Source organism: Neoarius graeffei, chromosome 1 (genome assembly GCF_027579695.1).
Source record: "Neoarius graeffei isolate fNeoGra1 chromosome 1, fNeoGra1.pri, whole genome shotgun sequence".
Lineage (NCBI taxonomy): Eukaryota > Metazoa > Chordata > Actinopteri > Siluriformes > Ariidae > Neoarius > Neoarius graeffei.
In genome coordinates, this window is record NC_083569.1 from 49205935 (window position 1) to 49232514 (window position 26580).

At 41.8% G+C, this 26580-nt stretch overlaps 2 protein-coding genes across 3 annotated transcripts in view; one reads left to right on the forward strand and one right to left on the reverse strand.

Annotated features, from left to right (window-relative positions):
- chchd7 (coiled-coil-helix-coiled-coil-helix domain containing 7) overlaps positions 1–8589 on the forward strand; it is a 32057-nt gene extending 23468 nt beyond the window's left edge. Inside the window, exon 4 of the mRNA XM_060933094.1 lies at positions 8120–8589. Within this exon, the coding sequence (XP_060789077.1) occupies positions 8120–8224 (105 nt within the window). The 3' untranslated portion in view covers positions 8225–8589. The remainder of the gene's footprint in view (positions 1–8119) is intronic.
- A 1597-nt stretch (positions 8590–10186) lies between these two features.
- sdr16c5b (short chain dehydrogenase/reductase family 16C, member 5b) overlaps positions 10187–26580 on the reverse strand; it is a 31539-nt gene continuing 15145 nt past the window's right edge. For both annotated transcript variants that reach the window (XM_060933083.1, XM_060933074.1), the window contains exons 5-6: positions 21767–21892; positions 10187–10821 (exon numbers count right to left, since the gene is read on the reverse strand). In XM_060933083.1, coding sequence (XP_060789066.1) covers positions 10725–10821; positions 21767–21892 — 223 coding nt within the window. In that variant the 3' untranslated portion in view covers positions 10187–10724. The remainder of the gene's footprint in view (positions 10822–21766; positions 21893–26580) is intronic.

The following is a 26580-nucleotide window of genomic DNA, read 5'->3' on the forward strand; positions in this document are numbered from 1 at the left end:
CATCTGTATTACAGCGTGCCTTGCCAGATGGCAGTAGGTACCATTTTTGTGACTACTGCCTCATAGAGGCGCTAGCCACTATGTCATTGTGTTGTAAGAATATGTGTGTAACAATTGCTCACTGCGCATGTGCATACAGGTGTTCCTATTAAAATGGCCGGTGAGTGTATACAATTCGGTTCACGATTCGAAATAAATGGACTAGACTAAAGAAATCGCTTTCACACGTTTATGCTTATGACCGATTGAAATTGCGTTCCTATTTTAAAATTTACTTCAAGTTGTCTCCCTTTCCTCGCCTTCTTCGGTCAGTGGTCCCATGTGTGATGTAGATATGATGCACTTCTGAGTTGTAACAGGAAGTTGTCAAAAAGAGTATTGAGACCACTGAGCTCTAGCGCCGGGCCATTTCCGGGAAATAAGAGTTTTGGTCACAGCGACAGCGTGTGTATGTCGGCCTCGGTTCGGAGGTTTCAGTTTCGAAAACTGTAAGAGTAGAATAATATAAAGTACAGACACTTGGTATATTTTACTTCTATGATTTTTAAATTGTTCATTTTTGGATTACGCTTCATTTTTGTGGCTACTGCCTCATAGAGTAAATATATTTACTGTATGGACATGGTATCAGAAAACAATTTTATTTATAAGCAGTAGCCACATGTACCCATAGGGTACCTATTTTTATGATGGTCTTTAGTATGACCGGTCAAGAAGCAGACACACTAACCACTAGGCCAGCTCACAGTCATTCATCATCCATCCATCCATCCATCCATCCATTATCTGTAGCCACTTATCCTGTTCTACAGGGTCGCGGACAAGCTGGAGCCTATCCCAGCCGACTATGGGCGAGAGGCGGGGTACACCCTGGACAAGTCACCAAGTTATCACAGGGCTGACACATAGACACAGACAACCATTCACACTCACATTCACACCTACGGTCAATTTAGAGTCACCAGTTAACCTAACCTGCATGTCTTTGGACTGTGGGGGAAACCGGAGCACTCGGAGGAAACCCACGAAGACACGGGGAGAACATGCGAACTCCGCACAGAAAGGCCCTCGCCGGCCCCGGGGCTCGAACCCGGACCTTCTTGCTGTGAGGCGACAGTGCTAACCACTACACCACTGTGCCGCCTCATTTACCCCATTACTGTGAAATTATTACATTAGTTCTTCTGGAAAGCGACCTGGTTACAATATCAGATTTTCAGCTTGCTAATAAAATGGCGTTTATAGCTTTATTTTGCCCCACTGGATTCCCCCCCCCCCCCCCCCCCCCCCCCCCAAGTCTTTCAAATCAGTGAACTCTTCACATTGAGTCTTTTGACATATTGAAATTGTGCGGCTCACTTGTTTCTGGCAGCGTTGTCTAAATTCATCAGTACAGTGAGACAGCAACTTGTCTTTCAGGTTTTGTCCAACACAACGTCACTGTGAGGGTCTGTCATAACGTATTTAAGACCGAACATTTTCAACAACCAATGAAGAAATATATTCTAAGCACTGCGGTGTCCCTCTGTGCACACAGGAGAGTGTACGTCACAAAAACTTCACCCCCTGCAAAGATCTGTAGCAGACATTTCCCACCATATCAGTGAGCTGAACTAGTGAAATATGTGGGCTAACATTAGGTACAGTATTTGTTTGGGAGTTCATTTCTGTTAATAGTTTTGGGTTGTTGTTGTTGTTGTTTTCCCCCTTCTTGTGTATGTGCTGCTTGATGTAGCACACAATCTGAAGCCAGTCTTGGGCTTGCTAAAAGGGTCTTTGTTAATATTCTTACACATCTGATGAACGTCATTGGCGTTCACCTTTCGGAGCTCTTGCAAGCTCTGACTGTAGTGCAAGAACCATAGGAGCACTACAGAAGAACAAGGAAATGTTTGTGCAGTGAGCCCATTATGATTTACAACATGATTTTAATTTAGATCACAGATTGTAAAATCATTTGGCAGGATAGCTCAAAACCTTAAAGGACTGCTTCTGATGCACTTTTTTTCTTTTTTTGTTCTTTTTTTTTTTTTGAAAGATGTACTCAGTAATGATACTGTCCACACACATATGGGACAAAGACCAGCTGTGTCTTTTTCATTTCAGATAAACATTAATACCATATACAGTGGGTTTGGAAAGCCTTCCAAAGTTTGAAGATATGGCCTTATGGTTAGAGAAGCAGCTTTAGGTTTGATTCCGTAGACCAGCAGGGAATGGCTGAAGTGCCCTTGAGCAAGGTACCTAACCCCCAACTGCTCCCCAGGCTGCTCTGGGTATGTTGTATGTTACTCTGGATAAGAGCATCTGCTAAATGCCTCTAATGTAATGTATTCAGACACCTTCACTTTTTATGCATGTTATTGTGCTATGGATTTAATTTAAAATGAATTAAATTTACTTTTTTTTTTGGCCATCAATCTACACACAACCCATAATGACAAAGTAAGAACAAGTCTTTACGATTTTTTTTTCAGATGTATTCAAAATCAGAAACTGAAACCACTAATATTCAGACCTTTTGTAGCACCTTTACAACAGCAGTTACAGTTTCAAGTCTTTTTGGGTAAGTCTCTACAAGTTTGCACACCTGGATTTGGTCACTGGATTTTCTCCCATTTATCCTGGCAGATCTTCTAACACTCAATCAGATTGGCTGGGGAGCATCTGTGATCTTCAAGGACCTCTCTGTATTTTGGCTCCATTCAGGCTTTCCTCAGTTCTGACCAGTCTCCCTGTCCCTGCCACTGAGACGCACCCCATAGCTTGGTGCTGCCACCACCATGCTTCACCATAGTGATATTAGGCAGTTGACAAACAGTACCTGTATTTTGACAGAAGTAGCATTTGAAGTTCAGCACAAAAGTAAAAATTTTGTCTCATGAGACCAGATATTTTCTTCATGCTCTCAGAGTTCTTTAAATGCCTGCCAGGTGCCTTTTACTTAGAAATGGCTTTCATTTAGGCCTGATGGAGTCTTTCCGAGATAGTTGTCCTTCCATCAGGTTCTCCCCTTACCGCCAAGGATTTCCGAAGCTCTGGTAGCATGGCCATTGGTTTCTTATACCCCTTTTCCACCAAGGCAGTTCAAGGGCTGGTTCAGAACCGGTGCCTAATCTTAATCCAGTTTTTTGTGTTTCAACAAACAAAGAACTGGCTGTTGGTCAGGAAAACTTGTTTGAGAGCGGCACCAATACTCTGCTGGTCTAGAAACAAGAAATGCTTACGTTAGGGGCTGGGGGTAGGATTATTGTGACCAGCAGGATCAACTAAAATGGTGTGACCACCAAAAAACCAGAGCTAGTATAGCATCTAGTCCACCTAATCCATAGGTCTGAAATGGATATAGAAATAAATACTACATGTGATTTTGGATTGCATTGGAATCTGCTCCAGTCATGCTGTGAATGTTGTACATGTTATCTATCAGTGACAACCACAGGTTTCAGAAAAACAATTTGCTTTTAAGTTTTGTATCTGCGATTTCTGATTTAAAAAAAAAAAGTTGCCTATCCATTTCTGTTAATGGCACAAAACAGAATGAACAAATGTACATCGACTGTTAATGTCCTTTTAATAATCACTTAAATAGGCTAGGAAAAAAGTGCTATTACAATATGCTGACCGGACTCAAGCGCTCCATCTTGTCATGATAACATTGCATATAACATGCACACTGATTGATTAAGTTTGTTTGTTTGTTTGTTTGTTTGTTTGTTTGTTTGTTTGTTTGTTTGTTTGTTTGTTTGTTTGTTTGTTTGTTTGTTTGTTTACAATGTGAAAGCTCTCCATTCATGTGGTTGGCTATTTAGCCAATCATTCCAGCACAGCACAGTTCCTTTTAGCGATAAAGAACTTTACATTCATTGTTATTTATCCATGTGTGGGAAACACTTGTGCTTGGTGCTCGTGTTGCTGGGAAAGCAGAGACGTCACTGTATACGTAATGAAGTGGCTCTCTAGCCCGTGGGAATACAAAGCGGCTTTTAGAAGGTTCGCAAGTTGAATCGCAACTCCAAACTGGCACTAGCACCTAGTGCATGCTGGTGGAAAGGGGGTATTAGTCACCTCCCTGATCAAGACTGTTATAGCCTGGTTACTGAGTTTGGCCAGATGGACAGTTCTAGGTGGAGTTCTTGTGGTTCCAAGCGCTTTCCATTTCACGATGCTGGAGCCCACTGTGCTCCTTGGAACATTCCAAGCTTTAGAAATGGTTTTATACCCTTGCCCAGATCTATATCTTGACACAATTTGATCAAGGTCTATGGAGAGTTCCTTGGACTTTAAAGTTCGGATTTGGTCTGGCGTGCACCTTATGGGACGTTTATACACACAGGTGTATGACTTTTTTTTTTTTTTCTAAATTATGTCCAGTCAATTCGATTTGAACCAGATGGACAGGGTAAGTTCGAGAGACATCTCAGGATGCATCTGAGCTCAATTTGGAATGCCTTAGCCAGGGGTCTGAATACTTATGTACATTTTAAATACATTTCCAAAAACTTTCTAAAAACACATTTTTACTTTGTCATTATGGATGTAGAATAATGAAAAGAAAAAAAACCTGAACACTATCCAAACCCATTGTAAATCCCTTTAAGAGTGAAATGAAGTTATAAAGTGCAAAAAATGTCTTCCTGTCCATTACATTTCTACAACCAAATGACTTAACATGTCCTCCAAAAGTCCTACATTTGATAATATTAAAAGCTTTTTTGTCTTAGATCCATATACAGGCTGTTTCACAATCACGGTTGTCTTTTTGAATAACACCAAGTAACTCCTGCAGCTAGGTCCAGTGTGTGTACAGTATGCTGGAGTTTCTTCTACCTTATTTTACAGAGACACACCAGCCCTACCTACAGCATTAATGTCTCTTATAAGTTCCTATAAATATGTTTGTAAGAGTCAAATGCGGCCTCAGTTTTAACCTTGTGGTCATTTAATTTAGTTCTACTTTAATTATTGCACTTAGATTTACTGGTGTAAATTCAGAATTGCTTTTTTTTTTTGCACTAACTAGGTTTTACTTTAGGATGTATACAGCACTTTCACTCACAATATAAAGATATTTAAGTGGAAGCTACATTTTTTTTTGTAAACTAAGTGCCTCCGATAGTATCCTTTTGCCGCTTTTCCACTACAAACGCGGCTGAGCCGTGCCGTGCCGAGTCGAGCTGAGTCGGGCTGAGCGGGGCTATTGAAGTTGCATTTCGACTACAACCGCGCTGAACCGTGCTGGCTGGAAGTGGGTGGACACATTGGGTGGAGTTAGCGAAAGTGGGTGGACGTCACGTGATGTCGTTAAGCAGCGCAAACAGTGACATCAGTGACAGTGGCGGAACAAGTCAGAGCCGGGCCGGGGGCGGGGCAAATGACCGGGCATTTTATTAAAGCTTATCATAACATCATTTTAGGCTACAAAATGTCCGCAACTGCGGTGTTTACCAATTTCAACACTACCGGGTGCAACTATGTTATTTAGTACATCAAGTCCTTCAAACGAACATGTAACTCAGAAACAAAAAACATTAGGATACTGTACATGGCTCATAATAAAACATCAATAGCCTATACTGCGCACATTATTTGAAGGGCATACGAATGAGCGCTCAGAGGTTGCAACGGTGACAGGAAGAGTCAGAAATAAAAGGAGGGCGGTGCAAACCTCACTGAATGCACTGTGTTTACCAATTTCAACACTACGGGGTGCAACTATGTTATTTTGTACATTAAGTCCTTCAAACGAACATGTAACTCAAACAAAAAAACATTCGGCGACATACTGTACATGGTTCATAATAAAACATCAATAGCCTCCTGCGCGCATTATTTGAAGGGCATACGATGAGCCTTGCGCTCCGCGAACTCGTCCACGATGCTCTGTATGTCACTGATTCAGTGATCTTTTAAGCGGTAGTCTCACGACCCGAAAAGTAAACAATAAACATGGAGGACATGGAGTCGTTAGTGTTGCTGGTCTTGGTGCTGTGGCTTGTTGTCACCGACAACGCCAACAGATACTGGCAAGAGCGTATAGATGAGGCGAGACGCATAAGGCTTCAGAAATTCTCGTAATTCATAATTATTCTTCTTCCGGGTTTGCGGTGTTTACAGATCCCAGCGCGCTCGCGGGGCGTGTGTGAGCATGTGAGGACACGCCTCCTCACCAATCAGTGCACAGGGGAGTGTCTGCTCACGCCCCCAACCTCAGTCAGCACGGTTTGGCTCGCTTCAGCCCCACTCCAAAACGGTGCGAGTTTTAGGGGCTAAGCAGGGCTGAAACGAGCTGAGTCGTGCCGGTTTTTGGTAGTCGAAACGCGAGCCGTGTCGGGCTGAAGTGAGCTGAAGCGAGCTGAAGTGAGCTGAAAAAGGGTAGTGGAAAAGGGCCATATGTCTGTCTGTTAAAAATGTCCTCTCCGGAAAACACTCACCATATGCTGAGGTTGTAAATGATTTATTAAGAAAAAATTGTCTCTTTTAAAACAGAATACTCTGTTGTTGCACAGTAAGAAACAAGACTTGAAACAGATGTAAGACACATTTGCAGCAGAGCTTCACATGTGGTTGAAATGTGAGTCCATCAAAAAGTGTCCTCTCTGGAAAACCACGACTTGAAGGGACTCGTCCCCACTTCAGTTGTTATTACAGTTACCACTTTGTACAAACACTGCTACACAGCACTTGAAAATTTGTACTTTAAATTCACATACATGTCAAAAGTTTTTCACTTTGTATACTTTACTCTTGTGGACTATTGCTGGGTTTCACGTGACGTCACATCCGCCTCATTAGTTCTTCAAAACTTTAGCTGGTGGTCTACCAAAGCTCAGTTGACAAAGCGTTTGTACGGAGAAGGTGCATTGCTCGCATGAAAAATGCCTTACGCTTGCACTGTTTTAGGTTGTTCAAATCGATCAAACCATGAAACTGATAAGTTTCTTCAGGGTTCCCCGTGAACTAATAAAAAAGGGAGACCGAACACAAGATTTCACAAAAAGACATCGAGAAAGGTGGCTTTCGAACCTCTCACTGAAATCGAAGGGAGCCGAGTCGAAGCATGCTGGAGTTTGCAGTGATCACTTGGTGAAAGGTTTGTATCTCCCTCTCAGCGATGTCGTTAGTGTTTTCCAAGTACTTTTCTTGCTATGTGTCGTTATTTTATGGTACTTTTTTTAGTCACGAAGTGCTAAAGTCCCCAGCTGTTTCTTTGTTTACTCCTCATGCCTCACAAAGTCCATACGCATGAAGGTCGCGACAAATTCTTCCCCAGCCATACAGTTACAGTGTGCCGTGATCACTTCTCCATCTTGTTTAACTAAGATCCAGGTCTTTAAAGGGGTTTCTGATGATCTTTGTGAATGATTTACCTGAGAGATAAGAGCCAACACAAGTGAGAATCAAGCGAACTGTTGTTTGTTTACACTTCAACTTGCAGCGCGAACAAAAAGGTTAAAAAAAACTTACACGGGCAAAAACAATACAGGATTCATTGGGCAGCGACTTGATACCGAGGTCCTTTACCCAGCCACATACAAAAAAAGTTGTAAGCCTCCATACTCTTCCACGCTTTCATCTGTTTTGCGGTGTAGAAGGACGTCTGCAGCACCAGATAGTTCGAGATGTCGGGGAACTCAACTGAAGGGTAGTTTTCGAGATCATATGACAAATCCTTCTTTCCCAGACTGTAGGGGTCGATTCCGTTGCACATAGCAATCTTCTGAATAGATCTAAAGCGAGCAGTGGCTTCTAGATTACGAGCCTACTCTGATAAGTTATCGCTAGTTGTTTGCACTACAGCAGCTGTTTAGACCACCAGCTATTTCACTTCCGGTAAAACTGCTAAGAAAAGTCACATGACTGAAACCCAGCAAGTGGGTCAGTTTTAGAAATACACGATATGCCATCTTCTCACCACAAGTAATACGCCCGGTGTATGATCTGTAGCTCTGAAAGGGGTCATTTTTGCAGCAGAGAAACACAAAAATGAGCTTTGATTTTTGGACTACTGTGGACCTGAATTGTGAAACAGCCCAGATGGCATGTATGCATGCATGCATGGACATGTATGTCTTTTATGAATGTATGTAAAACCACAATTTTTTTTTCCCCCCCTCAGCATACTGTGATGCTACAACGCAGGCGTGAAGGTATAAAGCCTGATATGCCTACAGCTCGAGAGAGGGAAGAAATTCTAACTTCTCTGGGAGGGAAACCTTACTGAAACCAACTGACTTTTAATAGCAGAACACTGACTGTGCCTCTCTGAGATGAAGTATGTGTGGATGAGTGAATCCTTCAAATAGGAAGCCTTAAAAACTTTATTTACACTTTAGCCCAGTGGTGTGTGTGTGTGTGCGCGCTGGTGTGAGTATTTGTGTGCACATACTTGTATGGAGTTGTTTGTGTGTACTTGAGAGAGTGCAAGTGCTTCCATGATGTTTTTGAACACATGCTTGCACAGAGATCCTGTGCTAATCATTTTGTGAATCCGGCAGATACAGTTCATACAAATCATGTACAGTTATAATGTCTCATGATTATTCAGTGTGAATATGATCAAGAGTCAAATAAATAATGAAAGTAAAATCATTGTTGTCTTCTTCACTTCACTATAAATTGTAATGGATTGTTTGTTTTTCCAGAAGGAAACGAGTACCTTCGTCTACAAAATGAGTGTGCTGTATGTTTTAATTAACAGTTCTGTCGTCTGTGAAGGCTTGCACTTCTCGCAGTGGCCTCATGAGGGTGATAGGATCCCATCCATCCATCCATCCATTATCTCTAGCCGCTTATCTGTTCTACAGGGTCGCAGGCAAGCTGGAGCCTATCCCAGCTGACTACGGGCGAAAGGCGGGGTACACCCTGGACAAGTCGCCAGGTCATCACAGGGCTGACACATAGACACAGACAACCATTCACACTCACATTCACACCTACGCTCAATTTAGAGTCACCAGTTAACCTAACCTGCATGTCTTTGGACTGTGGGGGAAACCGGAGCACCCGGAGGAAACCCACGCGGACACGGGGAGAACATGCAAACTCCACCCAAGACCTTCTTGTTGTGAGGCAACAGTGCTAACCACTACACCACCGTGCCACTGGTGATAGGATCCCGCTGTGCATATATTAGTAGCTGACTATAAATCAACTTTTGGTTCAAGCAGACTCGGCGTATGAACTGGCTGTGATTTTATGGTTTTCAAGTTGACCGTGACAGTCCAAGTGATTACAAATGTCTCAACTGTCCCTTGTGTGTTTTGTATTAAGCACTGAGAACAGCCAATCTGTTACTAATCAGACAAGCTGTTGCGCTGTGTTTGTCATCTCCTACTCAAGTCACGACACCTTATGATTAATGTGTTAGTGGGATTCACGCTTGACGGTGCTGTAAGCAGCATATACTGTAGATAAAATAAAAACTACATTGAAGTCATTATCAATTTTACAATCATTTTCTTTTCGTTTGAAAGGAGTTGCTGGTCCCGGGCCTGCTGCTTCAGACTCAGGGCCGTTGTAAAGCCCCATGCTTCCAAATTTGCTACTGAAACATAAATGAGCAATCATTTGACATTCTTCTTAAATAGCAATGGGTGATCATAAACAAACATGGTGTAATGGTATGTTATTATCATAATGGTGGATAAAGAGTGATTTGATTGCACCACTTTGTGTTCACTATTATTGTTAGCTCAGTAATCATCTGTACAGAGCAAGTGTTCCCCGAAGGCGTGCAATCCATCTCGAAGATGAATGGTTGTGAAACGCAATGCTTAGCATAACAGTTCTTTAGGCTTTGTGAAACTTGCAAATGACATTTCATACCAGGGAGTTGAACACAAAATTATACATTTCAAAATCAGCTGCTGTGTCGACCCTGTGATGACCTGGCGACTTGTCCAGGGTGTACCCCGCCTCTCGCCCATCGTCAGCTGGGATCGGCTCCAGCTTGCCTGCGACCCTGTACAGGATAAGCGGTTACGGATAATGGATGGATAGAAAATCCGCTGCTTTCATGGGTCTGTGCGTAATAAAAAAAAAATCCGATCCAGCAAGACTGTAACACAAGCAAATTTACATGCTTATCAAAGAGGCTTGCTATAAATCAGAAGAACAAACAAAAGCACAATAACATCACAATGTATAAGCTGTATAAATCAATGTGCTTACATCATCAGTGGTTTATAAGTTTTATTGGGTTTCACAGTGAATAGCATATAGTTGCTGAACTTGTTTTGGTTTAATACCAAAATCGTCAGTACATATTACAGTTAGTTAAGAAATTTAAAAAAAAAAAAGACTTTTTAAAAAGAGACACAGAAACTACTCAGTCAAGGCACCTTTCCGCACTGTATGCCCTTCGTTAAAAGTATATCATGATACTACATTTATATGTATCAGTATGTGCTATCTTCATCAGTTTACAAATTATTGTCTTCATAAAATACAAACAGTACGGTTATACACATGTACACATACACAACTATTATCCTGGTACATTTTACGTGCGTTCCATTTTAAGTGCTTATAGCTTAGAGCCAACATTAGTTTGCATTACAATGCTTACATTATTTTTAAATAATAATTCTTCATTGATTTCTTCTTCTCGATGCAGCTTTGCTCTATTCCATTCATAATTTCAGTTTGTTATCACTGAAAACATGGCTGATGATAACCCTAACCCTGAAGCTCTACGGATGGGGCTAATTTTTCCCCAGACTTCAGTTGTTCTTCTTGCCGTGCCCGTGGAACTTCGCCATAAAGTCAAATGCTCCCAGATATTCACCAAGCAGAACTCCTATTTTAACAGGCAATATGCTATGAAAAGAAAAAAATATGAAAAATAATGTCATTATATGTTCATAGAAGGATAAACAAATCAAAGATAAATCAATCAGTCTGTACATTTTAATAACATTGTTTATGGCATAAGCAGGAAAATCTACTACAGTTGTACAACATGTTTATATTTCCATGTTTATGTAAATGTCGTAATATTAATAGAGACATTGAATGGAGTGTGATCTTTGGACCGGTTCAAGCAGTAAGCAAATAGTTGCATGGAAGACACTTTTAACTCGCATAGGAATCTATGCGAAAGAAAAATCCACTTCTTACAAACCCCGATTCCAAAAAAAGTTGGGACAAAGTACAAATTGTAAATAAAACGGAATGCAATGATGTGGAAGTTTCAAAATTCCATATTTTATTCAGAATAGAACATAGATGACATATCAAATGTTTAAAATGAGAAAATGTATCATTTAAAGAGAAAACTTAGGTGATTTTAAATTTCATGACAACAACACATCTCAAAAAAGTTGGGACAAGGCCATGTTTCCCACTGTGAGACATCCCCTTTTCTCTTTACAACAGTCTGTAAACGTCTGGGGACTGAGGAGACAAGTTGCTCAAGTTTAGGGATAGGAATGTTAACCCATTCTTGTCTAATGTAGGATTCTAGTTGCTCAACTGTCTTGGGTCTTTTTTGTCGTATCTTCCATTTTATGATGCGCCAAATGTTTTCTATGGGTGAAAGATCTGGACTGCAGGCTGGCCAGTTCAGTACCCGGACCCTTCTTCTACGCAGCCATGATGCTGTAATTGATGCAGTATGTGGTTTGGCATTGTCATGTTGGAAAATGCAAGGTCTTCCCTGAAAGAGACGTCGTCTGGATGGGAGCATATGTTGCTCTAGAACCTGGATATACCTTTCAGCATTGATGGTGTCTTTCCAGATGTGTAAGCTGCCCATGCCACATGCACTAATGCAACTCCATACCATCAGAGATGCAGGCTTCTTAACTGAGCGCTGATAACAACTTGGGTCGTCCTTCTCCTCTTTAGTCCGAATGGCAAGGCGTCCCTGATTTCCATAAAGAACTTCAAATTTTGATTTGTCTGACCACAGAACAGTTTTCCACTTTGCCACAGTCCATTTTAAATGAGCCTTGGCCCAGAGAAGGCGTCTGCGCTTCTGGATCATGTTTAGATACGGCTTCTTCTTTGAACTATAGAGTTTTAGCTGGCAACGGCGGATGGCACGGTGAATTGTGTTCACAGATAATGTTCTCTGGAAATATTCCTGAGCCCATTTTGTGATTTCCAATACAGAAGCATGCCTGTATGTGATGCAGTGCCGTCTAAGGGCCCAAAGATCACGGGCACCCAGTATGGTTTTCCGGCCTTGACCCTTACGCACAGAGATTCTTCCAGATTCTCTGAATCTTTTGATGATATTATGCACTGTAGATGATGATATGTTCAAACTCTTTGCCATTTTACACTGTCGAACTCCTTTCTGATATTGCTCCACTATTTGTCGGTGCAGAATTAGGGGGATTGGTGATCCTCTTCCCATCTTTACTTCTGAGAGCCGCTGCCACTCCAAGATGCTCTTTTTATACCCAGTCATGTTAATGACCTATTGCCAATTGACCTAATGAGTTGCAATTTGGTCCTCCAGCTGTTCCTTTTTTGTACCTTTAACTTTTCCAGCCTCTTATTGCCCCTGTCCCAACTTTTTTGAGATGTGTTGCTGTCATGAAATTTCAAATGAGCCAATATTTGGCATGAGATTCCAAAATGTCTCACTTTCGACATTTGATATGTTGTCTATGTTCTATTGTGAATACAATATCAGTTTTTGAGATTTGTAAATTATTGCATTCCGTTTTTATTTACAATTTGTACTTTGTCCCAACTTTTTTGGAATCGGGGTTGAAAGGGTTCCCCCAGCTGGGACAGTCAACTTCTCGAGACCAATGCCCTCGTGCCACCTGCAGAATTCTGGGGCGAAAAAACACCGCGAAAAAACAGAGAACCAGAGATCGGTTTCACTGCTGTTTATTCACAGTTTTCTCGCCAAAGATGAAATATTACAAACAACCTTTTATAACAAATTATAATCTCTCTAAACGGCAGCTGTGTTTATGTATTGTCTATCGAATGTGTGTGTGTGTGTGTGTGTGTGTGTGTGTGTGTGTGTGTGTGTGTGTGTGAAAAGGGTGTGTGTAAAATGTGTGTGTGTGGCCTTGGCTATGTACGTGCGTGTAGAGGGGTGGGTGTAGGATGTGTGTGTGTGTTTGGAAAGGATATCTTGTGCTAAGTCAGCAATCATGGAGTTCCTTAATTCCATTAATGTGTGTGTAAATGAAACCTTCAATCATAAGCAATATAATATTTCATATCAACGGATGTTTCAGCAATTTCAGCATTTATGCATGTCAAAGCGCGAAATGTTTTTACGACAATTCTACGATGTTTAGTCTTAGCAAAGAAGTGTGTGTCTTCTCTACTGGAGGAAGGTCAGGTTACACAGGGATAGTTTAAAATCACTGTTATAATAAAGGATCTTAAAAAGCTCTAAAATATTAAATCATAAAGTCTTAACAATCCTAAATCATGTGTAGCTATAAAACTAACTTAAATCATGGCTTTAAATCTAACAGGGGTTGTACAAGAAAACAGGAAAATCCAGCCACTGAGGTATGCACTAAAGAGAAGGGGAATGAAAGTCAGTAGGAGCAAGACGGAGTATGTGTACGTGAATGAGGGTGAGGACAGTGTGGAATGGTACAGCTACAAGGAACAGAGGTGGTCAGAGCCGAGGAGTTCAAATATCTGGAGTCAAAGTAATGGCGAGTGTGGAAGAGAAGTAAAGAAGAGAGTGCATCAGGAGTTATTTGTGACAGAACGTTGCCAGTAAGAGTGAAAGGGAAAGTGTACAAGACAGTAGTAAGAACAGCGATGGTGTATGGTTTGGAGCATGGGCTTAGCTAGCGAGCGGTGCAGCTGTGTTTTCCACGGCCAATTTTCAAAAAACACGACCATAAATCCCCAAACATGGCCTACAAATTTTATGCTAACCCGTGTTAACGGAAATTTTGTCATTTTGTGAAGTATTTTTGTGCATTTCTGTGGACGTTTTTGTCGACGATCAGAGGTTTCCCGGGGCAGGCCTGTTTTCCATATATGGAAATTAAATCAAGAAAATCAAATCTACCGCTAAAAATGTAGCATTCTTATTGGTCAGACTTCGAAACGAGGCTTGAATGGAAGCAAAATGCTACGAGTTTTGAGAGCTTCGCCGGCGAAGCTCGGCAGGTTTAGAATGAGTAGGTCATATGTATTTAGATAAATATCTTCGAGTTTTTCATCATACAAGCATGATAAACATATTGACAGAAACTTTATACTTTACACTTTCCTATGTGCCCACTGCCAAATCATATTATAGTTTTTAAATGGCCTAAATTAGATGAAACATAAAACTTGTCATCTTACTCAGTCACACCGGAGTCGGAGCGCTGAGCGTGCACTTACACATTCATAAAAGACTGCTCCCATGGTAACGGCATGAGAATCACTTTCACTCTTTCGGTCTCGATTGGTTTCTCTTTCGCGGTGGGAACGCCCACCGTAAACAGGATAAAATCAGTCAGACAAAGTTCAGGCTATTTGGAAGTAAAACTTTTTTTTTAATGTGCCCACTAAGTACCTATGTACTGCAATATACTGTGTATATATATATATATATATATATATATATATATATATAGGTTTTTGTGACATCTGTATTTGTTACGTTATAATCTAGATGAAATATTGGGTCATGAAAAACACTAATCCTTTGATCAAAAAGGAACTTTTAACCAAATTTCAAAGTAACAGTGAGTATTCTGTCTCTGAAAGATGTACTGTGTTGCTTTTGATTAATATTCAAATACAGCAAGATTTTGTCCATGCAGAAGGTACAGGGTTTGACTAAGACTTTCAAATTTTCGAGTCTCTGGACTCCATGGTCTTTCAAAAATGGAGTCCTTTATGATTTTGTAGAGTATTTTCCCAGTGGGGACAGCTTTAAGTTCAACCCTGCATTACTAAGAAGTGTTTTTATCTCATCTCATCTCATTATCTCTAGCCGCTTTATCCTTCTACAGGGTCGCAGGCAAGCTGGAGGCTATCCCAGCTGACTACGGGCGAAAGGCGGGGTACACCCTGGACAAGTCGCCAGGTCATCACAGGGCCGACACATAGACACAGACAACCATTCACACTCACATTCACACCTACGGTCAATTTAGAGTCACCAGTTAACCTAACCTGCATGTCTTTGGACTGTGGGGGAAACCGGAGCACCCGGAGGAAACCCACGCGGACACGGGGAGAGCATGCAAACTCCACACAGAAAGGCCCTCACCGGCCGCTGGGATCGAACCCGGACCTTCTTGCTGTGAGGCGACAGCGCTAACCACTACACCACCATGCCGCCCCTAAGTATTTTTATATATGTTTTAATAGAAGAAACCACTGGGAAAGCAAAGTTCTGCCAAGAGACCAAGGCAGACTGATAATGAAGACCCTCAGCCTCCTGCAAAGAAAAAATTTGTGTTAAATGCCTAATAAAATATAATTCACACTTAAAATTAATGCTTTCTTTCATTTCTTTTTAAGGCTCAATTGCAGCTCCAGAAGTCACCAGATTGCACCAAAAAAGATTAACTTTTCAAAATTTTCCTGGGGGAGGACCCCCCACCCCATCCCCCATGACCAAGGCCGCAACCCGTGCGTGCCCAAGTTAGACTCCCTACTTTCAGAAAAACACTCCCAACCTTCCCAATCCTGGCTAAGCCTCTGGTTTGGAATCAGTGGCACTGACAAAAAGACAGGAGGCTGAACTGGAGGTAGCAGAGCTGAAGATGCTGAGATTTTCATTAGGAGTGACAAAGTTGGATAGGATTAGAAATGAAAATATTAGAGGGACAGCACATGTAGGACGGCTTGGAGACAAAGTGAGAGAGGCGAGATTAAGATGGTTTGGACAAGTACAGAGGAGAGATCTGGGGTTATGCTGTCATAGTTAGTTTTGCCGGAGTTCCTGCTTGCGCTCAGTGCAAAATGTATACTGTTCCTACTCATCAGGTGACACTGGGCATACCTAACAACCTGTGTCCCCCCCCAGTCTGTCCCTCTGAGTTACGTGTCAATCCTGAGATCAAGCTGCTGACCTGTTCTGCTCCTCAGACCTGCCTGATCCATCCTGGTGCCCTATGTCTGGTTGGAGTCTCATCGCATCTGTCCTGTGGAGGACGGCCCCATATGGACAGTTGAAAGTCACACTTGGAGGACATTCTGGACTCTTATAGTAATGCTTTTATGGTTGACGACTACAGTTGACTTGCTAACTTTAGGACTGCAGTTGTCATGAACAGTTTTGCACTCAAGTTTCCATCAATGAAGAGTTTATAACATCAACGAAACTGACTTCATGTTTTAAAACTGTTAAAAATGTTATAATCACGTCTGTTATCACCCAAATGAGGATGGGTTCCCTTTTGAGTCTGGTTCCTCTCGAGGTTTCTTCCTCATGTCGTCTGAGGGAGTTTTTCCTTGCCACCGTCACCACAGGCTTGCTCATTGGGGATAGATTAGGGATAAAATTAGCTCATGTTTTAAGTCATTCAAATTCTGTAAAGCTGCTTTGCGACAATGTCTATTGTTAAAAGCGCTGTACAAATAAACTTGACTTGACATAAATTGGGAAAAGAATGCTAGAGATGGACCAAGTAGAAGGAAAAGAGGAAGAGATTGATGGATGAGATTTATGGATGTAGTGAAGGAGGACATGAGGACGGTTGGTGTGACAGAAAAAGATAAAGGAGGAGATGGAGGGATATTATCCACTGTGAGGACCCCTAATGGGAACAGTTGGAAGAAGAAGAAGCCAGGAAGTTATTTTGGTTGAAACATGACTGAGCATGCTGTGGAAACATGCAGGAATGGCAGTAAAAGTAATCAAAGTACTTTCTCATACTGTACATGTGTCTGGATTGTCCATTATAAAATACAAAATAGTATTTGTATTTAATTGATGTGGGGGGATATCATTTGTTGCAAAATGCATTTGCATTCTGTATTTCTAACATCAAGTATGCTGCTAACACTTTAAATAAGGCTACGTTCAAACTGCAGGCTGAAGTGACTCAAATCCGATCTTTTCGCCCATATGTGACCTGCATCCGATCTTTTATTGACAATATGAACGACACAGATCCGATTTTTTCAAATCCGACCCAGGCCGTTTGGATATGTGGTGCTAATTCCGATTCCTATCCGCTCTTTTCATATGCGACTTCAGTCTGAACCGCCAGGTCGCATTCATCCGACTTACACGTCATCAACAAGCCACAAACGTCACTATTCTGCGCTGAAGTAGGCGGCGGGTCTCTCAAAAAAAGTTACAACAACATGGCGCATAATCACAGGCGCAGATAGAGGGTGGGACGAGTCATATTTAAATTCACCTCGTTCGGTCCCCCCCACTTATAGGGAGGAAAAAACGTCTATGCTGTCTTTCTTTGCATAAGGCAAACCTCACGGAAAAATCAAAAGACTAATTACCATTCGGTTTATTAAGGTGCACAGCAGTGTATACATAGTTGCAACAACTCACATAAAACAAAGACTGATATTTGGTTGGTTGAGCTGCACAGACTGCACAGGTTGCGAGCTCGAGCTTGGTTGCTATGGTTACTAACAACAAGTTTGACAGGCATATCGGGGTTGGGGTTGGTTTGCTGGCAGCTTTGTCCCCCCCAGTTTTTTGTCCCCCCCAGTTCAAAAAACGTATCTGCGCCCCTGCGCATGACATCAATGCGAGGGACGCTTCGGGCTGTGAAGGTTCTGAATCTTCTCAATGGAAGGACGCAGAGGTTAGGGAGCTGATTTCCATTTGGGGGGATGCAGCTATTCAAGCTAGATTGGATGGGTCATACCGCAACCGGGCGGTTTTACTTCCGTAAACACTGGCCATGCTCACTGCGTGTGACGTCGTCGTATCCTGCAGTGCGCATGCGGAACACTTTTAGGTCGCTTTTCGTTCATACTGAGGATCACATACAAGTCGCATATATTTGTTAATGTGAACGACCTCACAAAAAAATCGGATTTCACAAAAAAATCGAAATTGAGCATTAAGCCTTGCAGTGTGAACGTAGCGTTCGTGCTTCAGTTAGATTTTAAGGCAGACACGTGTAACAGAATTAGTACTGTAAACCCTAAAACTGTTCTACCAAACAGCTGACTGACTCATCAGAGAAGAAAAGGAGATGTAACGATGTGCTGACTGTCTCGAGACTATCCATGTTGCAAAATCCACAACTGCTGCTTTGTGTTTAAAAGAATTCACATGATCTATAATGGCCTTTATCACACTTGCTGCAAGGCTCATGTAATGTTTTCATGGCAGAAAAATATAACGGCAGGTCAATATTTGTGGTGGAGTAATGCTTTGTAAATCAGAGAGACAGAATAACCAAACACTCCTACACACACATACACAAAAATAACAATTCAGCAGAACCTTGGCACAAGATCAGTCAGTCACGTAAGTGGTTTATCCATTATGGCATCATAGTGTGGTCTCGCTAATTAAAATCTTAAATGAGCACACAATTATTTTAGAGTTCAAAGAGATTTCAGCATAAGCAGCAGAGAGGTGTGTGTGTGTGTCCATGGGCTCACATGTACAACCCCAATTCCAAAAAAGTTGGGACAAAGTACAAATTGTAAATAAAAATGGAATGCAATGATGTGGACGTTTCAAAATTCCATATTTTATTCAGAATAGAACATAGATGACATCAAATGTTTAAACTGAGAAAATGTATCATTTAAAGAGAGAAATTAGGTGATTTTAAATTTCATGACAACACCACATCTCAAAAAAGTTGGGACAAGGCCATGTTTACCACTGTGAGACATCCCCTTTTCTCTTTACAACAGTCTGTAAACGTCTGGGGACTGAGGAGACAAGTTGCTCAAGTTTAGGGATAGGAATGTTCACCCATTCTTGTCTAATGTAGGATTCTAGTTGCTCAACTGTCTTAGGTCTTTTTTGTCGTATCTTCCGTTTTATGATGCGCCAAATGTTTTCTATGGGTGAAAGATCTGGACTGCAGGCTGGCCAGTTCAGTACTCGGACCCTTCTTCTACGCAGCCATGATGCTGTAATTGATGCAGTATGTGGTTTGGCATTGTCATGTTGGAAAATGCAAGGTCTTCCCTGAAAGAGACGTTGTCTGGATGGGAGCATATGTTGCTCTAGAACCTGGATATACCTTTCAGCATTGATGGTGTCTTTCCAGATGTGTAAGCTGCCCATGCCACACGCACTAATGCAACCCCATACCATCAGAGATGCAGGCTTCTGAACTGAGCGCTGATAACAACTTGGGTCGTCCTTCTCCTCGTTAGTCAAGATGCTCTTTTTATACCCAGTCATGTTAATGACCTATTGCCAATTGACCTAATGAGTTGCAATTTGGTCCTCCAGCTGTTCCTTTTTTGTACCTTTAACTTTTCCAGCCTCTTATTGCCCCTGTCCCAACTTTTTTGAGATGTGTTGCTGTCATGAAATTTCAAATGAGCCAATATTTGGCATGAAATTTCAAAATGTCTCACTTTCGACATTTGATATGTTATCTATGTTCTATTGTGAATACAATATCAGTTTTTGAGATTTGTAAATTATTGCATTCTGTTTTTATTTACAATTTGTACTTTGTCCCAACTTTTTTGGAATCGGGGTTGTACACACACACAATATTTTATTTATATATATATATATATATATATATATATATATATATATATATATATATATATTATAAAGACAAACCGAATCTTGCATACACTACAGTGGGGCAAAAAAGTATTTAGTCAGTCACCAATTGTGCAAGTTCTCCCACTTAAAAAGATGAGAGAGGCCTGTAATGTTCATCATGGGTACACTTCAACTATGAGAGACAGAATGAGAAAAAAAAATCCAGAAAATCACATTGATTTTTAAAGAATTTATTTGCAAATTATGGTGGAAAATAAGTATTTGGGGGCGGCACGGTGGTGTAGTGGTTAGCGCTGTCGCCTCACAGCAAGAAGGTCCTGGGTTCGAGCCCCGGGGTCGGCGAGGGCCTTTCTGTGCGGAGTTTGCATGTTCTCCCCGTATCCGCGTGGGTTTCCTCCGGGTGCTCCGGTTTCCCCCACAGTCCAAAGACATGCAGGTTAGGTTAACTGGTGACTCTAAATTGACCGTAGGTGTGAATGTGAGTGTGAATGGTTGTCTGTGTCTATGTGTCAGCCCTGTGATGACCTGGCGACTTGTCCAGGGTGTACCCCGCCTTTCGCCCGTAGTCAGCTGGGATAGGCTCCAGCTTGCCTGCGACCCTGTAGAACAGGATAAAGCGGCTAGAGATAATGAGAGAGAGAGAATAAGTATTTGGTCAATAACAAAAGTTCATCTTGATACTTTGTTATATACCCTTTGTTGGCAATGACAGAGGTCAAACGTTTTCTGTAAGTCTTCACAAGGTTTTTACACACTGTTGCTGGTATTTTGGCCCATTCCTCCATGCAGATCTCCTCTAGAGCAGTGATGTTTTGGGGCTGTCGCTGGGCAACACGGACTTTCAACTCCCTCCAAAGATTTTCTATGGGGTTGAGATCTGGAGACTGGCTAGGCCACTCCAGGACCTTGAAATGCTTCTTACGAAGCCACTCCTTCATTGCCTGGGCGGTGTGTTTGGGATCATTGTCATGCTGAAAGACCCAGCCACGTTTCATCTTCAATGCCCTTGCTGATGGAAGGAGGTTTTCACTCAAAATCTCACGATACATGGCCCCATTCATTCTTTCCTTTACACGGATCAGTCGTCCTGGTCCCTTTGCAGAAAAACAGCCCCAAAGCATGATGTTTCCACCCCCATGCTTCACAGTAGGTATGGTGTTCTTTGGATGCAACTCAGCATTCTTTCTCCTCCAAACACGACAAGTTGAGTTTTTACCAAAAAGTTCTATTTTGGTTTCATCTGACCATATGACATTCTCCCAATCCTCTTCTGGATCATCCAAATGCTCTCTAGCAAACTTCAGACGGGCCTGGACATGTACTGGCTTAAGCAGGGGGACACGTCTGGCACTGCAGGATTTGAGTCCCTGGCGGCGTAGTGTGTTACTGATGGTAGCCTTTGTGACTTTGGTCCCAGCTCTCTGCAGGTCATTCACTAGATCCCCCCGTGTGGTTCTGGGATTTTTGCTCACCGTTCTTGTGATCATTTTGACCCCACGGGGTGAGATCTTGCGTGGAGCCCCAGATCGAGGGAGATTATCAGTGGTCTTGTATGTCTTCCATTTTCTAATAATTGCTCCCACAGTTGATTTCTTCACACCAAGCTGCTTACCTATTGCAGATTCAGTCTTCCCAGCCTGGTGCAGGTCTACAATTTTGTTTCTGGTGTCCTTTGACAGCTCTTTGGTCTTGGCCATAGTGGAGTTTGGAGTGTGACTGTTTGAGGTTGTGGACAGGTGTCTTTTATAGTGATAACGAGTTCAAACAGGTGCCATTAATACAGGTAACGAGTGGAGGACAGAGGAGCCTCTTAAAGAAGTTGTTACAGGTCTGTGAGAGCCAGAAATCTTGCTTGTTTGTAGGTGACCAAATACTTATTTTACCGAGGAATTTGCCAATTAATTCATTAAAAATCCTACAATGTGATTTCCTGGATTCTTTCCCCCCATTCTGTCTCTCATAGTTGAAGTGTACCTATGATGAAAATTACAGGCCTCTCTCATCTTTTTAAGTGGGAGAACTTGCACAATTGGTGGCTGACTAAATACTTTTTTGCCCCACTGTATATGGGAACTCAGTGAAACACAGCAGGGCTGGTTGATTCCTGGAATGACTTAAAGCATAAATGTGACTTACTTTTTTAGAGCGATGGATAGATAGATGCTCCGAGGCAGATATAAATAGACCTGATCTCTCCGAACAGCATCCACAATCTTTCGACACACGTAATCCGGCTCCAAAATAGGCATGATTCTCGGCCACCTACAAAAACACACAAACACCATTAGGAGTCATTTTAATCAGGTGTCATATGGTACGGTGTGTGTTGAATAATTATTCAAGTACATCAGCATTTCCTGGCCCTTGAAAATGTACAACTGCATTTTTTTTCTTACAGACCTGACCTCCTTGACTCAGAGAATTCATGAAATGTGAATTTCATTCATCTTGAAGAAAGTCACATTAAGGCTGGCTATCTCAGAGCAACTGGACTCCAATACAAAGTCATATCCCTGTAAGGCTTCATTTTTGTATGATTTATGTAGTTGTCTCAGACAAACTGGTAGTTAGTTAGTAGTTTGTTAACTACTAATAGACTAAGTAGGCTATGATTGGGTGGAATGACATTTTTTTATCTTGTGATTCTTCTTTGTAGCCCAACAGCTTTGTTTAAAGGCCGAGAGAAATGTACCCCTTTCCCCCTTGGATAATAATAGTATAAGTCCTGATAATGAAAACTTACAATAGAAACCCACGCCGCAAATGTCAGGAACATTCAGAATTTGTCGAGTTTAAATTTCCCGCCAAGGGAATCCCGGTACCAACGTCGTCATTATTAGCTGGCTTTCACATGATGTCACGAGTGTGTACCGGCGTTTTTTCCACTTACATCCACACAGTGAAGCTTCTGTCCGACTCTCTGCTAGATTACATTCATTTTGACGGAAACTTGCGACAGAACACGACATAGAAAGACAGACAAATCGTTAAACTACAATCTACGACTGTGATGGAGAAGAAGGGGGAGAGAAAAAAGAGAAAGTGCCCAGAAAGCGATGTATCGCTGCCGGGTGCAGCAACACAAATGCCGTGGAGGGAGTGGCCCTGTTCCTTTTCCCAAAAGATAAAGATAATCACTAATTAGTCAAGACTTTGCTACAATGAACTGCAAAGCATTTTGTTTCCAACATACTGGAATACTACTAACTTGAGGAATGCATCTTCAGCTTCCAGTCATCCAAACCCCTTAAGGCACAGAGGTGAGCTCGCATCAGGGCGAATAACATCCCGAGGCGCGGTCCTACCGGGCTGTGCCCATGCTGGTTCGTGAGGGCTAGGGGACAGGGAGGTGTATGCAAAATCTCGCCTTGCTGTGAGCTCCCCTGGCCAAGTTATGAATTTTTAAAGTCCGCCTGGATCAGTGAATCATATGGAAACTCAAGGTGCAGAGTAGAGCCCGCACCGGGGTGAATAACGTCCAGAGGCACGGTCCTACTGGGCCGTGCCTGTGCTGGTTCGTAAGGGATAGTGTAGAGGGAGGTGCCTGCAAAATTTGGCTTTGCTGGGACCTCCGGTGGCCAAGTTATGAGCATTTAAAGGCTGGCTGAAGCCGTGGATTAAATTGAAACTTAAGGTTCATCATTGTCACTGTCACTGACCCCGCTCTCATTGGACAATTCTGGCTCGAATCGTTATGGTTCGATACCTCTCTCTTCTTCCCTATTGCTGGCCACTTCTTCTTCCTCTGTCAGTACATTGTCATCAACTTGAACTGACGAAAAACTACTAAAACTTAAAGTTTCTCCCTCACTAAATTCCTGCTCGCTTTGGTCGCTCATGTTGTTGTTCGTGGCCGACACACACCCGTGACGTCACGCGGCTCCCGTCTGCTACTTCCGGGTGGTTCTAAAAGGGCTAAATTTACTCTGCTTTTGTCTGTGAATACATCCGCTACCATGCGGTTTAAAGAACAATTGCCTTTGTCCAGGGACTCAAGAAACCTCGCCGAATTTAACTGCTATTCTGTTTTAGCACAAAAAAAAAATGCATTTCTCTCGGCCTTTAACTGTCACACTGTCTTAAGTTTTCTTGATTTACCCTTTTTTGTTAGAATGCATTCTAATAAAGAAGGTGTCTCACAGCGGTGTCTTGGATATACCATGGTTTAATGAATATACCTACTTGATGCAGGTAGCATGGTGGTGCAATGGTTAGCATTGTCGCCTCACAGTAAGAAGGTTCCAGGTTTGAAACTCACGGCTGACCAGGACCTTTCTGTGTGGAGTTTGCATGTTCTTGTACCTGCATGGGTTTGCTCCAGTTTCCTCCCACAGTCCAAAGACATGCGGATTAGGGTAAACCTGGCTAGCCCAGGGTGTACCCTCTAACCGGAAGTCAGCTGGGATTGGCTCCAGCTTCCCCCACGACCCTGACAGATAAGTGGTATGGATAATGTATGGTTGGATCCACTGGATGCATGATCATTAATATGAGCAGGCACAATGTAGCCTGATCTTCTAACTTGCAGGGTCATACACACGCTGCAAAAACATTGTAACAAAAGAAAATGTCTGGAATATGGGGAAATTTAGCTAATGTTCTCATTATGACATTGTTATAAATCAAATATAAGCTTATTCAGCTGGGTTTTGGATGCTTTTACTCATTTCACTCTTTTAAATGTTCTTATTCTGTTGGAAGTAAATTTTGCTTCTTTATACAAATAGATAACTAAAATTAGAAATAATTATCTGCCACTTTCAGTGGTGCAGTGGTTAGAGGCACTGTCGCCTCACAGTAAGAAGGTTCTGGGTTTGAACCTTGTGACCGACTGTGGCCTTTCTGTGTGTGTGGAGTTTGCATGTTCTTCCTGTGCCTCCCCCGGGCACACCGGTTTCCTCCCACAGTTCAAAGATATGCAGATGAGGTCAAATAGTGTGAGTGTGATTGTGAATCATTGTTCCCTGTGACAGACTGGGATTGACTCCAGCTTCCTCCATGACCTGCTATAGATAATAGATGGCTGTCCAGGTTTAAAAACCATCTTATCTTATTGTTTACCTAATTTGCACAGTTGTTCATCTTATTGTTTACCTAATTTGCACATTTGTTTACCTGCACAGTTGTTTATTTATTTTATCTTATTTTTATCTTGTTTATTTATTCCTTATTTCTTAATATCTTAGAATATACTGTCTTTATTTAGCATTTATTTATTGAGCACCTTAACTCCAAGCCAAATTCCTTGTAGTTGCAACAATCGCTTGGTAATAAAGCTTTTTCTGATTCTGAGTCTGATTCATATACAAACCCCATTTCCAGAAAAGTTGGGATATTTTCCAAAATGAAATAAAAACAAAAATCTGTGATGTGTTGATTCACGTGAGCCTTTATTTAACTGGCAAAAGTACAAAGAAAGGATTTTCAATAGTTTTACTGACCAGCTTAATTGTATTTTGTAAATATGAGGATATTAATTGTTGCATGTCTGTGAAGATTCTCAATCATCCAGGTCATAGTAAACTGTGGGTGGTAGAAAAGGGCAACTGGACTTGAGTCCAGTTGCCCTTTTCTACCACCCACAGATTAATTGTTGCAGTTTTGCAATTTAAACTTTTGTCCATTCTTGCATGATACAAGATTTCAGGCCTTCAACAGTCCGTGGTCGCCGTTGTCTGATTCTCCTCTTCATGATGCGCCATACATTCTCAATAGGAGACAGATCTGGACAGGCAGCAGGCCAGTCAAGTACACACACTCTGTGTCTACGAAGCTACGCTTTTGTAGCCCGTGCACAATGAGGCCTGGCATTGTCCTGCTCGAATAAGTATGGGCTTCCAGGGAACAGACGTTGCCTTGATGGCAACATATGTCTCTCTAAAATCCCAATATACACCTCCGAGTCAATGGTACCTTGTACACACATGCAACTCATCCATGCTGTGGGCACTGATACCCCCATACCATCACAGACGCTGGCTTTTGCACCTTTCTCTGAGAACAAACCGAATGGTCGTATTTGCTTTTGGCACCGAGAACCTGACATCTGGTTTTCCCAGAAACAAGCTGAAACATGGACTCATCTGACCACAGCACACATTATCCACTGTCTTTTGGTCCATCTGAGATGAGTTCAGGCCCAGAGAAATCAGCAGCGTTTCTGCCTAGAATTGATGAATGGCTTCCTTCTTGTGTAATACAGTTTCAGGTTGCATTTCTGGATGCAGCGGCGGACAGCAGTTTTCCAAAGTACTCCCGAGCCCATGTGGCTATATTTGTCACATTAGTATGACGGTTTCTCAGGCAGTGCTGCCTGAGGGCTCAAAGGTCACGCACATTCAACAGTGGTTTCCGACCTTACCCTTTACACACCGAGATGTCTCAGAATCCCCTGAATCTTTTCACAATATTATGTACTGTAAATTTTGAAAGACACAAATTCTCTGCAATCTTGCACTGAGAAATGTTATTTTCAAATTGACTAACAATTTTAGCACAAAGGCGTGAGCCACGACCCATCCTTGCTTGCAAAGACTGAGACTTTGGTGCTCCTTTTACACTCAGTCATGATACCCTCACCTATTATCAATTAACCTGCTTATTGTGAAATCTTCCAAAATGGTGTTACTTGAATATGCTATAAACTTTTCAGTCTTATTTTGCCTCTGTCCCAGCTTTTTTTGAGTGTGTTGCAGGCATCAAATTCTAACTTAATTTATGTTCACAAAAATACAATTAAGTTGGTCAGTACAATGATTAAAAATCTTTTTGTTTGTACTTTTGTCAGTTAAATAAAGTTTCACGCGAATGAACAAATCAGAGATTTTTCTTTTCATTGCATTTTGGAAAATATCCCAACTTTTCTGGAAATGGGGTTTGTATTTGGTATATTGTAATCTTATAATAGGAAATATTGGATAGATTTGAATAGATTCAAGATATTTTTACTT